The following is a 16,272-nucleotide window of genomic DNA, read 5'->3' on the forward strand; positions in this document are numbered from 1 at the left end:
CGGACTCCATCTCGGACTCCATTTCGGGTCCATCTCGGGTCCACCTCGGACTCCATCTCGGACTCCATCTCGGGTCCATCTCGGACTCCACTTCGGACTCCAACTCGGGTCCATCTCGGGTCCACCTCGGACTCCACTTCGGACTCCATCTCGGACTCCATCTCGGGTCCATCTCGGACTCCACTTCGGACTCCAACTCGGGTCCATCTCGGACTCCACTTCGGACTCCAACTCGGGTCCATCTCAGACTCCACTTCGGACTCCAACTCGGGTCCATCTCGGACTCCACTTCGGACTCCAACTCGAGTCCATCTCGAACACTCCCACGTGTCATGTGTTGGTCCTTTTGGGTCCCTTTTTGGAGCCTCGCCTTTTGCTCGCTTCGTGCTCGTTCCTCGAGCACTTCGTTGGGAGTTCCACTCCCGCTCTTGACTTTTCAAGTCGGAGCTTTTGGTCCAAATGTGTTACGCTCGTTTGGCTCTCGCTTCGGCCACTACCATGTGGCGCCCTTCCGGCTCCACTTTGGGGCCTAGGGATTTTGTGTCTCACAACTCCACCACCCATAGACGAAGTTCGATGTCCTCATCGAACGGTGAACCATTTTATAAAGTAACACCCGCATGTGTTACCATTTCCATCCTTGGCGCGTAGCCAATATTTGTCAATGGCGTGACATTGAAGGCTCACTATGCCTTCTCCATATTCGTCAATGGTTGGACATTGAAGGCTCACCATGCCTTTTGCATACCCTCTAAGGAGGGTAGTCTCTCCAACTTAGAAACTGATTGGACCACATATAGTGGTTCTTTCCTTTTATTGGTTTAGTTCTCGCTAAACCTCTTAGAGACCCTTCTCTAAGTCAATCCCATTACTCCTTCTCGAGTAGTCTCGATTTCCATCGATATAGCCTTTGCACTTTGGAACTTTGAATTTTGACTTCTTGGAGTCAATTTCCTAGGTGTCTCCGACACCTTGCCTTGCACCTTTTTGTGCAACTCCACTTCCCATCCTAGGAAGTTCTCTACTCGAGGGCACCATCATCCTCTCTTCTATTTCGTGCCAAAGTTCCAGTTATCATACTTTGTGCTAGGGCTATTCATGGCCCTATCATTTGGCTACCTTACCGCTCCCTCCCTTGGAGCTTCCACTTTCGCCAAATCGGAGCATTTCGGAATCCCTCCTTGGAAGCACACTTCCTTTCCCGCAACTTGTTAGCGTCCAACACATTAGTGTTCCTCGCCTAACTTTGTCATTTGGATTCCTTCCAAGGGATTCCACGGCCCTATCTTGGCCACTCATCTTTTGCTCCTATCCGTTAATTGTTGCACCAAGCAACATCGAATCTCTACCTCCCTTCTTGAGGTATTGTTTCGGTTCCATAGCAAAGACTCTTCTTTGCCAAGTCCGGAGGATGTTCACCCCTAGTACATCTCTTTAGCATCTTCTGCTATGGGCTCTATCCACGGCCCAACTTCGTGACCCTCCCATGGGTCTTTTATAGAGACTACTTTCCTCGGACTCACTATGCCATCGCACGGACATAGTTTATTTCCCTTAGGTGCTCTTCCCACTTGGTCATCACGACCAAGCCACACCACCTTAAACAGTTCAATTTCAACATTTTGAACTAGGAACTTCATTCCTTAGCCAACCAAGGACCTTGTCCTTATCTGGCCATAAGATCACTTAGTGATCTCACCTTGGCACCTTAACAAAGTTGCCAAGAGGTACTTGGTCTTCTAGACCTCCAAGTTGTTGACTATAACCCCAGGGGCATCCCCCACACTTGGCGGTGCACCCAAGCCAGCCCTTACGGCCAAGGGTTCATAGCAACTGAGATTAGGTGTCCCCATCTCACTCACCACGACCTTGGTGCCACTTGCACCAAAGCGTTCAAGTTAGATATGCTGAGCTTTCACACTAAGCAATCTAACCGTGCATCACGACTCCGAGGCATCCCTCGCTTGGCGGTGTGCCCAAACCAGTCTCCCCACTGAGAGTCCATGACCACCGAAATATGAGTGTCCTCATATTCCAAACCATCACCACGCCCTAGTGATTTGGGACTCGAACCCAAACACTAGAGGGTCGGGACTCGAACCCAACCTCCGTATATGCATCTACAGACGGCATCACACAAGATGCCTGGCGTGACTCCCCACGCCGGTGCACCAACTTATTTTTAAAGCGCGCTACAGATCACAGCTTAGGAACCTAGTTCCTCCACACTACCAAGTCCTCTCACTTGACATGTCTGTGATCATGCATGGACTCCTCCATGCTCGGCCCCATGGCCCACCCTTTTTGAAGTTATCACCTTCAACTAGGGTATTTGTTCCCCGGACGTGCTAATCTCGCTTGGCAAGTCCTCCGACCACTGTAACATGGTTCCTGCATAAGCGTGAAAGTCCTTGACCATCGACTTTCGTTCAAAGCCCTCTCCTTGAACACTCGGGAACTACTTCCCTAACCTTGATAGCCTTGCCTCATGGCAAGCTTCAAGACCACGCTTCTGCTGCGCCACTCTGATTTCGCGCGTTCCATGAACCATTTACATTTGGCCTTTCTAGGTACTAAGCTACCTAGAATCGTCTTTGAGAACCTTGAAGGAACTCTGTCCCTCAGCTTGCTAAGGCCTCCCTTTTTGCAAGCCTTCCAAATGCCACATAGTCTAACATGGACAATTCCATATTTTAGACTCTCCATGGCATCACGATTGCTAGCGGCAACACCCTCGAGCCCCCACTTGATTCTCCACTCCCAGCTGGCATAACTAACCTTGGTTATGCCTTTTGATTCCTACGGTTCGGTTCTATCCCCTTACTTCTTGCTTTTTGGCTTCACACCTTTCCTTTGGTCATTCTCCTCCAGACTAGGAGGATAGCTTTGCACTTTCTATCATGCTTTAGCAAGTATTCTTAGGGATGAACCTACTCAATAGCCTAGGGAGTGGTTCCTCAATCCGGGTATGCTCACCTTATAATCCCACACACTGGGATTACATTGTTGCTTATGGGCCTTTACATGCCCATCACTAGCCTTGCCAAAATTCCATTTTTGGCTTTGTCCAACTCGGGTAGACAGTCCTCTCCTGTCTCCGCAACCTTGGACATTTGGATAGCACCTTCTATCCATCATTTGCTAGGGACTTAGTCCCTTGGGCTTTATCCATTGCCCTCGCGACATCAAACACCACCTTCTGGTGTTCTAGAGTGTTCGGGTGTCCCAATGATGGCTTTCTTGACAATGAGTATTTCCTTTTATAACATTGACTTACTATATCGCAACACAAGCAACTTTTCCCTCGTAAGGGTATATCCAACTTCCCTATGCTATTAAGAAGTCTTGGGTAGCTACCTTCTACCCGTTTAACCAGTTATTTTGCACCTCTTGCTTAGTTGCCTCATAGTTGTCAAGTCTTACAACTCATTGCTTGGTGCTTTCACACCTCCATCATTATCTGGGTCACCACACTCCAACTGCATGCTCTGCAGCTTAGGCTATGCTATTCCCATTTCCATTGGGATTCCTTTGGCAAGGGGTTCTCATAAACCCACCAACATAGCCTCAAGGTATCACACCTTGGCACATTTGGTGTCTCCACACCATCGGCTCCACGAGCCTACCTCAATAACATTTCCCCTTCGTGTCTAAGTCTTTGCCAAGACCAACACCGCTCTTTCTCATGCCAACCATCCGTTAGCACTGCACCATAGAGGTCACACATAACTTTATGTCAAAATTGTTTTCTTCTGGGAACACCTTTCCCATAACTTTAGCATGGCACATTTTGCCATCGATGAAATACCCTCTGTTTTCATCCTTGGATCCTATGATCCCCCCCCCCCCCCATCCTTTGTGGGGTACAACACACCTCAGTCCAAATGCTTCCATCAGTCCTTTTAGGACCATCCGTTGACTCTACTTGAGTCATCCAGCAGTTTTGGACTTGGTTAATCCACAGACCCGTAAGGTCCTACTTGTGAGGCACTAGCTCACTGGAATACACTTCTTGCATTCCTGTCCTACTCAAAAGGACTATTTTCACAAGTGTTACTCCGACACTTGTTTTTGTTCTCTGGGGGCAACCTTTGCCCCTTAGGACTACTTGTCCATGTGATGAGAACACCAACTCATCCACTCAATACACCCCCAACTCCTTGGGTTGTTCCAGCATTTATTAGAGGTAGCCCCGGCTACCTTTTCAAGGACTTGAGTCCTCTTCCGTATTTGACCTCTCACAGTCATCCATTCCGGTCTCACCTTCATGAGCACCAGCCTCAACCATGTGAGGATAAACTTGTGACTCCTTTATTGTTTTTGGAGTCTCTATCTTCCCCGTGATCCCAACTATAGTTGTTTACCCCAACTACATTAGCCCGTTTGCTGAGTCAAACGCTCATCTGGATCACCTCCTCAACTCAATGAGGAAAACCTTGCACTGTTCCCAAGATCCCAAAGTCGTTCCATTATTGGCCCCTTTTCTATCCACCACCTTGTCTACAAGTTCACACATGAACTGTAATGGAGAGCCATGTCTTCCCGACCTGCTACTCCTCAAGGATAGGCCCACTTCTCGGACCTTCTGTTGCCAACACCAGTGGTGATATACTTGAGCACCAATAAAAGTCGGACTAAGGAACAGCTCCGATACCAAGTTGTAAGCGACTAAATTTTCCATTCTACTTTAGTCACTTAACCACACCTCCGAACACTTGGAGGAGTCTCATTCACAACCTCCATAAGTCCAATCCAGGACTTAGGACTTGCTAGCCCCGAGAATGGCATCCATGCCACTCAACATTTGCTCTTGGTCCAAGTGCTCCACGTGTCCGATCCCATGACCGACACTCAAAGGTACCACCACTTGCATCACCATCTTGGCTCTCCAAGACTAAGCAAACCATCCGTGAGTGGTCATCTCAGATCCACTCCTTAGCATCCTTAGGATGCCCACCGACAAGGGGAATAGCCTTCCCCAATATCCCTCTGTCAGTCTCCACTAAGTCCCTTTCTGCCCCTGGCCGTGTTTGACAACACTGCCACTGGATCGACCACTAAGTCCCACGGTCCTCTGAGACTTCCTCACCACACGACTATGTCCTTGGTCACTACCCCAGAGGACTGCTCCTCTTCCTTTCCACAGTCTGGGCCTTTGGGACAACATTTCGGAACACCGTGGCCTTACGCGAGCCACCTGGGTACTCTCCTCGCCTTCTGCCCTTGGGTGCTCTAGCCATGGGCTTAGAGCGGGTTCCGTTGAGCCACACCAGGTATCCAAGTAGGTAGTGCCACCCACACTTGGACTGGGAGCATCGGCCAGTCGATCTCCCGGGGGAACTAGAGCCGGCTCTTGAACACTTCACCAAGCTACCCCGCTTGTCGGTCTGTGTTCACTCTAGTCTTGGACTTCCCAGTGGGCAGCTCATCACCCAACACTGGGTCCGGCCTTCCTGGGCCAAACTGGCCTTTCTTGGCCAAACTGGCTCCACTGCAGTCCTCCCCCTACTATACTTTTGGAGCTCACCAAACCCCCCAGGGTCTGGGAGACGAACGCTTTGGGCTTTCACCCTCTCAGGCTTCGGACTCGGACTCGGACTCGGACTCGGACTCGGACTCGGATTCGGACTCGGACTCGGGCTCGGGCTCGGTCTCGGCCTCGGCCTCGGCCTCGGTCTCGGTCTCGGTCCCGATCTCGGTCTCGGTCTTGGTCTCGGTCTCGGTCCTGGTCTCGGTCTCGACTTCAGACTCCATCTCGGACTCCATCTCGGACTCCATCTCGGGTCCATCTCGGACTCCATCTCGGACTCCATCTCGGGTCCATCTCGGGTCCATCTCGGACTCCATCTCGGACTCCATCTCGGGTCCATCTCGGACTCCATCTCGGACTCCATTTCGGGTCCATCTCGGGTCCACCTCGGACTCCATCTCGGACTCCATCTCGGGTCCATCTCGGACTCCACTTCGGACTCCAACTCGGGTCCATCTCGGGTCCACCTCGGACTCCACTTCGGACTCCATCTCGGACTCCATCTCGGGTCCATCTCGGACTCCACTTCGGACTCCAACTCGGGTCCATCTCGGACTCCACTTCGGACTCCAACTCGGGTCCATCTCGGACTCCACTTCGGACTCCAACTCGGGTCCATCTCGGACTCCACTTCGGACTCCAACTCGGGTCCATCTCGGACTCCACTTCGGACTCCAACTCGGGTCCATCTCAGACTCCACTTCGGACTCCAACTCGAGCCCATCTCGGACACTCCCACGTGTCATGTGTTGGTCCTTTTGGGTCCCTTTTTGGAGCCTCGCCTTTTGCTCGCTTCGTGCTCGTTCCTCGAGCACTTCGTTGGGAGTTCCACTCCCGCTCTTGACTTTTCAAGTCGGAGCTTTTGGTCCAAACGTGTTACGCTCGTTTGGCTCTCGCTTCGGCCACTACCATGTGGCGCCCTTCCGGCTCCACTTTGGGGCCTAGGGATTTTGTGTCTCACAACTTGGTCTTGGACCCGATTTCGGACTTGGTCTCGGACTCGATCTCGGACTCGATCTTGGACCCGATCTCGGACTCAACTTCAAACTCGACCTTGGACTCAGTCTCGGACCCGATTCAGATCTCAGAGTCGATCTTGGACTCGATCTTCGACGCAGTCCCATCCGATGAACTCTTTGTCATTTTTGTCATGCTTTCGGGGATCCTTTAGCCTATGACACATCGGGGAGTTGGTTCCTTACATTACATTGCTGGCATATAGGGCAAGAATGGACATAATCTGCTACATCACCTTCCATACCAGACCAAAAAAATCCCTTTTTCAATGAAGTAAGAGTCTTGTGTTTTTCACCATGTCCTATAGTTGGAACATCGTGATGTTCCTGCAGAAACAACTGCTATAGATCCTTAGAGGGAAGGTACAATTTTTCTTTATAGAATATAAGCCCATCCCAAACTGAGAAGTGAAGCTTCATATTGGCATGACTAGCAACTTTTGCCGCTTTGCTACCAGGGTTCTGCTTCAACAACTCCACATGGTGCAAGATTGCCTTTGCCAATGGATCACTTCCATATGAAACCCGAATGTCCTCCAACCAGTTTGAACTAATTGCCAATATCACCTAGAACTGAGCTTGCCAGCTCAACACATCTGGAACAATATTGTCTTTACCAGGTTTATAGATGATTTCAATATCAAATCTAGCGAACTTCTCTTGCCAGTGAACTTGCTTCGGCATAAGCTTTGGCTGCATAGCAAAGTAGCTCAGTGTGTTACTATCTATATAAACCTTAGTATGTCCACCCAAATAATGTTTCCAGTGTTTTAATGCTGACATTATAGCAAACATCTCTTTCTCATGTGTTGACCATTTTTGTTGGGTTTCATCCAACATTTTGGAATAGAACACAACAACCATGTCGCCTTAGCATAACACCAACTGCTTTGTCACAATCTTGCTGCAACACGGCACCAATAGCATAGCCAGATGCATCATAATGCACCTCAAAGGGTTTATCAAGATCCGAAATCCTAAGAACAAAAACCATAGTCAAGATCTCCTTCAACCGTACAAAAGCATGCTGACAAGCTAGTGTCCAATGAAACAAGATACTATTCTTCATTAACTCAGTCAACGAAAGAGCAATTCTTGCAAAATTGCCGAACAACTTACAATAATATTTTACCCAAATGAGCAAAGAACGAACATTTGATACAGTGGTTAAAACTTTCTAGGACTTCACTGCTTCCACCTTCTTTGGATCCACCTCAATTACGCCACCACCAACTATATGTCCAAGAAAGTTCACATGCAATTGTCCAAAAGTGTATTTACTTTTCTTAACATACAGTTTGTGTTCACACAACTTCTGAAACACCAGCTCCAAGTGTTTCAAATGATCCTCCAACATTTCACTAAAGACTAAAACATCGTTTATATATAAGATAATAAATGTATCTAAATAATCTCTGAATATTCTATCCATCATAGTGCTGAATGTTGCCAGAGTATTGCATAACCCAAATGGCATGACAAGGAACTCATAAGATTCATACCAAATCTTAAAGGCTGTCTTCTCCACATCCTTATCTGCTACCCGTATCTAATGATACCTGGACTGCAAATCAAGTTGCATAAAATACTTAGCCTTTAAGAGTTGGTCAAACAAGTCATCAATATGAGGCAAAGGATAATTGTTTTTGACTGTGATCTTGTTAAGTGCCAGATAATCAATACACATCCTCATGATTCTATCCTTCTTCATAACAAAAAAGACCAGCACTCCATAAAGTGACTTGCTTGGTTAAATATAACCTTTGTTAAGAAGCTCTATGAGTTGCTTCTTGAGTTCAGCCATATCTTTGATATTCAACCGATATAAAGCTTTTGTAGGTGGTTTAGAACCTAGAATGACCTCAATCCGATAATCAACTTGAGGTAGCCCTAGTGGCAAATCCTTCGGAAAGACATCCTGATTCCTCACCAACAACTCTAATTTCTTCTTTGGTACAAGATTAACCCCATCACCAATTCAAATTGAGTCATTAACACCCTCAACTTGCATCACTTGAACCCAAAAGGTCCGACATCCCTTCTTAGCTGCTTTTTGAGTGGATCTCGCAGTCAGGAACTTAGCATCCCAATCCTTTGAGGAGCTCTTTTGCAACTATAAGGACACATTGGGATGCTCTTCTGACTTCAATGTGATGCGACTTTGTCTAACACTATAAATCCCTTTACTATATTTGTTGAAGAAATCCATACCAAACATCATCTGAAAATCTAGTATCTTCAACACTACCAAGTCCACTTTTTCTTTCCACTTGGATATTTTTATTGGAACATCACTCACAAATTTCCAAGCTACTTGCCCACCTTCCACAAACCAAAAGTGCATGGGCAACATTTGCTCAGCATTCAATCCTAACAACTTAGCTAAGTCTTCGAATATCACGCTGTACATAGCTCTTGTATCAATTATTACTTAGATTCGGTGTCCGTGAACAAAGCCTACCAGATACATCAACAGATAAATGTTTGCATTGACTGCGAGAAAATGTTAAGGAAAGTAACTCACCTCCTCTTCCTCATAGTCTACACTGACCAACTTGTCAACCCCTTCAACTTCACCACCACTGTCTTCCTTCATGACATTAACACGGGACCTTGTGTTATGTTTGTTGGGGCATTCCAAGGACCTATGTCTTGACTCTCCATAATGGAAGCAATGACCCACACTACCTGTTCCACTAGGAGTCGGTTTCGCAAGTTGTTGCGACTTGTACCCACTAAGAGGAGGAAACGAGGGCTTAGGACTAAAAGAAACTGCTGGTGGTTGCCAACCACCACCACCTTTGTTAACTATTGCTTGTGAGCCTCCTGGAACCTTCCTTCCACCCTCTGTTTCCGATCACCTTGTTTATTCCCAAAATTCTTATTCTTATCCAAAGGACTAGCATACGGTTGCTGATATCATTCCATTAGTGAGTGATTAAAGGCAACTTGTTATGTTGCCTCCTTACACTCCATATCACTCATATTTACAATCATAATGCACTTTTGAAAAAACACATTAATGTAATGCATAAGGTCCCCTCACTGCTTCAACTACTGTAGCTCCACACAAAGTCTCAAACCAAGATCATCCGTACGAGACTGCATCTTGGTCTAACTTCTAGTCTGCCCCTTTTCAGCACACACTTAGCGCCACTAAATTTTGGCATGATTAGTGAGAAAGGATTGCCTGCACATAACTTTTGTACAATCATCTATGTCTGCCGCTATGAAATAATTTTCCATATCATAGACCCAGTCTTCCAAAACCTTATAGTCTCACATGCTTATAAAATTGGGTGGTTTCAGAGCTTTGAACTTTGAAACTCGTGCAACTGGAGGCGACTGCAAAACTTCATCATCCTCAAAACTTAAAGAGGAGTCCAGTTGCTTAGGTTTTGCTGGTTTAGTTGCCTCAACTTCTTTCTTCTTCTTCTTGTTCTCCTCCCTTCACAAATTCTCAATCTCAACTTCCTAAGCCGTACACTGCAGTGCTGTAGTATCTAGCTCTTCCTCTTTTGACTCAGCCTCTACCTCTTTTGTAGCATCTCTAGTAGGAGTTTCCTCCTCTCGATTCACCTGTCTAAAGATTTCAGCATCATCAACATGGTTTCTTTTCACCATCCCACTAGCTGCATGCATGCCTCTATCAATAATTGAACATGCATACAACGTTTTACCAAATGGTGCAATCCTACTAATCCTACATAGGTCGCTTCAAATTTACTAGAAAAGTCTCTACATATGCAACTTGAGTCAAAAAATTTGACAAAAGTTGAATAGAAATCACTGAGACAATCTCTCTAATACCAAATGTAGTACTATCCCCCCCCCCTTGAGGAATACACGCTTTGGGCTTTCACCCCAAGACTCCCTTAGTATCAAGAGTTAGTCTCTGGGACAAGCTTGAAACTTACTAAATATGGAATTTTCCTAGATTGCGAATTTAGACACGGGATGAACACCATTGTGTTCAAGCCAATCTCTACATTCTATAGATATGCCAAATTAACAAATCTAAACACTGTCCATAATTAGCCAATAGAACAAAACGAGACTAACACAAAGGGCATGATAGCAAGGGTGTTTGGCAAATATGGTAAGCTATCATCCAACAATATTGAGGGACTAGTCTCAATATGTGTTCTTGCCATGCTAATGCAAGACAGAGCAAAAGAGAATTAACAAATCGGGCCAAATATACTTGGCTAAATAAACACTTTTTTTTCTTTATGCTCATCCAGCTAAGTACAAATGCTAAATTTAATTTACGAACACTTGGACAAGAGGGGCTAATAAAGGAAATCAACAGTTCCAACCTCTTGCATTATGGTAGTAAAGAAGAGTGTCTGTAAAGATTGGCCGACAAATATCTTTCAATACCCAAAGTCACATTCGCGACACTCTCCCCCCCTTAAGGAAGATCAACGTCCTCGTCAATGCATACTCGAGTCTAGCAAACTGTCAAGGAAATAACTCCAAAAGTTAATAGAAAGCACACTATGTGGGAAATTTTGTTTCCAAGCTCGTTTTTATAATAAAAGGTTTTCTATTCTTCTCTCCGTATTTGTTGATACAAGCTTGTATTTATCTTCTATTGTTTGACCTATTACCATACATTGTTATTTACATTTGTATCATACGGTAAAGCTAGTTTTCATTCTTTATGGTAACAGTTGTACATATGCATGTGCAAGAGATGAGGTGGACCTGGTTGCATGTGTGGGCAATCTTGAGCTTGAGTTGCAGTTTGTAAGCCATAAATTTTTTCTTTTCAATTTGTCAGCTTACCTTATTTATTTAACTACCACTACTTTAGCCTTAGTTAAGTTCCCTCGCCAAGGTTCCCACTTATTGTACCAGCTCTTACTTGGTTTCAACAACTCATTATATGAGAAACAGAGCATTAACTATCCATCCACAGATTCCCAAATTTTCTTCCAATCCCCCTTCCTGGGTTAAATTGAACTTAAGGTTCAGCTACACTCTCCATAAGCACAAACACAAGCATTAAGTGCAACACTTGTTTCGGGACACTAAAGGGAAACACCGAAGCTTAACGGCCCAGTATGGGTGCCCCTACTCCCCCACTTCCATCATAAAGGGTAGGCCCAAGCCCTTAAGAAGGGATGAGGATGAATGAGCCACAAGGTACTAAAGTGGGGCATTACTCCACTTGAGTTGAGAGCATCTTATGGACTTCACTTTAGTTACAATTGAGTGTTAATCATGTATAGTTAGCCTTTTCAAAGCATGCTCAGAGTTGTTAGTTAAACATATTAGTAAATTTATTGTTGTATGATTAAATTTCACACAGCATAACTCAGCAGTCATCATCTCTGTGGGTGTGAACAGTAATAACCTTGATCAGCCACTCTGTGGGTATACTTATGTCTTTCAATTTTCGTTTCTCATCTAGTTTCTTAAGCAGCGACGAAGATGCAATTACTGGATCTCTTGGCCGTGAGGTATGCCCAGCGACTGATAGTAGGACATAGATCTGTCTGGTTATTTTCTCCATGGAGAGTTTAGATCTCTCTCACACTCATCAGAAAAATGGAAGGCTTGAGCAGAACAGATTCAAGAGGGTTTACACAGGATACAGGCCTTCTGGTGAACGATGGCTCGAAGCAGATAAGCACGTATCAGCACAGAAGCAGGGAGCATTTTTATCGATACGTTGTTTGGTGCGCCCTTTTGGCATCTCCGAATTCTGTGCTACTTGGATATGGTATTCTTTACTTAGCATTGAGTTTTAACTTTGTGTCTTCCAGACATTGGTATCATGAGCGGCGTAGAGGCCTTTTTGCTTCTTTTTTTTCTTCTGCTTTGGAGGTTGGAGGACCACCTTGATCGCAGCATCAAACACTGCCTTTACATTCTGGAGCACAAAGAAATTTGGAAGAGGTTTAGAACAAACAACACAGCAGCAAAAAGCTTCACTCCTTTGTCACAAGACGACCTGCTGGGTTTTCGAGCTACACTCGATGTAGGCAACAGCACCGATTTGCTTCCTAGCAATCTTGTTCATAAAGGAGGATCTGAAAATTCATGAGCTACAGGAAGAGGTTCTGGCAGGCTTGCTAAACTTGATATCTTTAGTCGGCAGAGTTTTAGCAGGCAGGCTTTTGGACTCCATTGGCTGAAAGAAAACAATGGCAATAGCTTCCGTCAATATTTATTTTGCATTGATCCATCCATTATAATTGCAATTTTGGATCCATCTAGTACGGACATACATTTAGCATGTATACCCGAAAAGCACAAGTGCTGAGTTAAAAACCCTAAACTCTAAGGAATGACAAAGATACACTATCTCAATCAGCCAAAAAACATTTAGATTTAATCGAACATTACCAATGTACCGTTTGCTTAACTTGCAGGAAAAATAAAAAGCCCTAGAACAATCAATTAAAATGAATACTCTACAGATTTAGATGGGTTATATGACATATACCAAAAAAAATCAATCACTCCTTTATAAAATAGAATAATGAGGAACAAAATAAATTCCAAAAACGATTTGTGCAACTTAAAAAGTTGGAGCATTTGATTATATTTTTACCCTTATTCTTTGCATGCTGGATAAATTGTACTGTGACATCCTACCAAAATCATGATGCAAGAGGGACCTAACCTGTATTTTATATTGCTGTTATCTGTTTTCATTTTGGCTTTTAAGCTTGGTCCCTATGTTTGATCTCTCTCGTTTGGACCTCCTCAAGCTCTTCATGCTTGAGGAGGCAGAACAACAACAAAGCCATCATGTTGAAGATAAGTTTTAGGTCCTTGTTCAAAGAAAGCAGTGACTTGAACTGGGTATTGAACGTGAGCTCACACGAGTAAACTGGTAGAGGAGTTCAGCAAACGGCTCACGAGATCAATTTGTCAATCTCATGCTTTTTGGTGGGTGCCACAAGACCTTGTAAACAGCTAATGAATGAATGAATGAATCTAAGGCCTATCAATAAGGATGAAGGACTGGACAAACACATAGTTTAAAAGTTGTCCGTATCTAGTTAACATCCCACCAAGTAGCTGAAGAAGCAGCTGTCTTACTTTACAGCATTCTCATTCTGTTTCCAATTTCTTTTTAAGCTTGGTCATATCTGTCGTTTGCACGCACGTTCGTCATGCTAGAGGAGGACCACTTTGTTTAAAAGCCCCGAGCTTGTGCCCAACACAAGCACACCTTGTACTCAAGTAGTGTGTTCTTAGCAGCTCATACTTCACTTCTTTGCATCAATTGCAGTGATGAGCAACGACAGGAACCTGGAGGTGAAGCGCGAGGTGCCCGGTGAGTATGGCGCACCCATACTCGGCGCCGTGCTGGATCGGCTGGACCGTTTCTACGGCAAGAATTTCTTCGAGAAGCGGAGGGACGAGTACGGGAGCACCGTCTTCCGCGTCAACATGCCCCCCGGGCCACCATTCTTCCCCGATTCCAAAGTCATTGCGCTGCTGGATCAGAAGAGCTTCCCTGTCCTGTTCGATCTCACCAAGGTGAGCAAGAAGGATGTGTTCACCGGCACCTACGTCCCGAGCACCGGATTCACGGGCGGCTACCGCGTGCTGCCCTATCTCGGACAGGAGGAGCCCAAGCATGCGCAGCTCAAGTCGTATTGCATGGACATCCTCAGCAGCAACCACGACCGTTGGATCCCGGAGCTCCGCGCGGCAGCGGCCGCCGGATACGCCGAGTGGGACGCCGAGCGCAACAAGCCGAAGAAGTCCGGGGGGCTGCTGGGGGGGATTGTCTCGGGGCTGTTCCCGGATGATCCCCTGGAGCTCAACCCTGTGCTGGGGAAGATCGCGCTCCGATTCCTGACCAAGACGGTGCTGGACAAGGATGCAACCGAGGGGAATGCGCTCACCGAGACCGGGATCAAGCTGTGGACCGCGCCGCAGATCGCCCCGGTGCTCAACGCGGGCCTGCCCGCCGTGATCCAGGAGCCGCTGCTCCACACCGCGCCCATACCCTTCATCATTGTGGCGCCCGAGTACCAGAAGATCGTGCGCTTCTTTAAGGCCAACGGGGAGCGCGCGGTGTCGCTCGCGGTACCGCACGGTATCGACCCCGACGAGGCCCTGCACAATCTCATCTTCTTCATCTGTTTCAACACCTTCGGGGGGCTGACCATTCTGTGGCCCGCGCTGTTCAAGCATGTGAGCGACTTTAACGAGTTTGACCTGCAGGCGGAGCTGCGGGAGGAGGTGCGGCGTGCCGTGGGCGGCGGCGGCCTGGACGCCGCGGCGCTGGGCGGTATGCCGCTGCTGCAGTCCACGGTGTACGAGGTGCTGCGGATCGAGCCCCCGGTACAGTCGCAGTACGGCAGGGCCAAGGTGGACTTTGTCCTTGAGACGCACGTCGAGGCGTTCAAGATCAAGGCCGGGGAGATGCTGTACGGGTACCAGCCGCTGGTGACGCGCGACCCGGTGGTGTTTGAGGAGCCCGAGAAGTTCAAGCCTCGAAGGTTCATGGGGGAGGAGGGGCAGCGCCTGCTGGAGCATGTTTTCTGGTCGAATGGCCCCGAGACGGGCTCGCCCAGCGTGGACAATAAGCAGTGCCCCGGGAAAAACTTTGTGGTGTTGGTTACCAGGATCTTGTTTGCGGATTTCTTCCTCCACTACGATTCGTTCAAGCTTGGGGATGTGTCCATCAGCGGTACCTCTTCGGTCTATCCTTGCACCGAGCTCAAGAAGCGAGCATGAAATGAAATGCTATGTCTACATGTGTGTCGTCTCTGCTCATCAGCTTTCATGCAATTTCAATAAAACCGGGGATTACGTATAACAGGGGAACATTTTTTATGTACACGTGCGGATCAGATATTATATTTCTTCAATTGCACACAATCACCTGTGTTCGTTGTCATTCCTTCCGTTCTTTGGCTTCTTGGCCGAGTTGAAAAAAGGAGCACGATGTATCAACACAAGACTTTTTGGCACTGTAGGTGATACTTCTTGGCTTCGTGGCCAAAAAAGAAGCACAAGACTTTTGGCACTTTACGTGATACTTTCTGGCTTCTTGGCCGAGTTGAAAAAAGAAGCACGATTTATCAACACAAGACTTTTTGGCACTTTAGGTGATAGTGATAGATTTGGATTTCTTTTAACAGTTTAGTTAAAATAAAATACCCACAGTTAAACACTTGGTTCAAACATTGCCCTGTTTAGCAGCAACCAACTTGACTCCATCGGGCTTACGTTTTTGAGCATCTCCAAGGCACTGTCACTGGCCCTCTTCACAGGCATCACAGGAGCATCAGTGGTGTTCATCTACTTTCTGCCCGAGACCAAGGGGAAGAGTTTGGAGGAGATTGCTGGGATGTTTGAGTGGGAGGGGATGCTCGCTGGATCACCAGAGCTTGTGGAGCTTTCTTCATCCACAGTGGTGGCGGGAGACCAATCTTTCAAGTACGAGGATGTAGGGAGTGCTCCTCATGGGCACTTGGAAGTGGAGGGTAGCCATGAAGAAAGTGGTGGGCAGCTTGGGCAGCAAGGAATGTGCCGCTAACCAGCCGGTTGACGAGCAGTCCTAGGCTCATGGCTTGAGCTTGGAGCTTGAGAGGAAACACCTCGGAGTTTAGGGACTGGAAGGTGGCAATACTGGCTTAGATCCATGGCACTGTCGAAGAACACAATGTTGAGAGCCACTGTCGTCAATGACGTTGCCATCCTGATGCTGCTAGCGAACAGCAGTGGCCTCCAACAAAGAAAGAATAT

At 46.7% G+C, this 16,272-nt stretch overlaps 1 protein-coding gene and 1 long non-coding RNA gene across 2 annotated transcripts; one reads left to right on the forward strand and one right to left on the reverse strand.

Moving 5' to 3' along the window:
- Positions 1-12,368: 12,368 nt before the first annotated feature.
- LOC112349418 lies at positions 12,369-12,566 on the reverse strand. The gene is made up of 2 exons (XR_002993385.1): positions 12,509-12,566; positions 12,369-12,427 (listed from the first exon to the last, which is right to left on the reverse strand). It is a non-coding gene; the product is annotated as an uncharacterized LOC112349418 (long non-coding RNA).
- A 1,092-nt stretch (positions 12,567-13,658) lies between these two features.
- Positions 13,659-15,402, forward strand: LOC9658987 (allene oxide synthase). The gene has a single exon (XM_024683829.1). It carries the CDS (start codon positions 13,801-13,803, stop codon positions 15,256-15,258), a length of 1,458 nt encoding a protein of 485 aa, XP_024539597.1. The 5' UTR covers positions 13,659-13,800; the 3' UTR covers positions 15,259-15,402.
- Positions 15,403-16,272: the final 870 nt, after the last annotated feature.

Source organism: Selaginella moellendorffii, unplaced genomic scaffold (genome assembly GCF_000143415.4).
Source record: "Selaginella moellendorffii unplaced genomic scaffold, v1.0 SELMOscaffold_38, whole genome shotgun sequence".
NCBI lineage: Eukaryota > Viridiplantae > Streptophyta > Lycopodiopsida > Selaginellales > Selaginellaceae > Selaginella > Selaginella moellendorffii.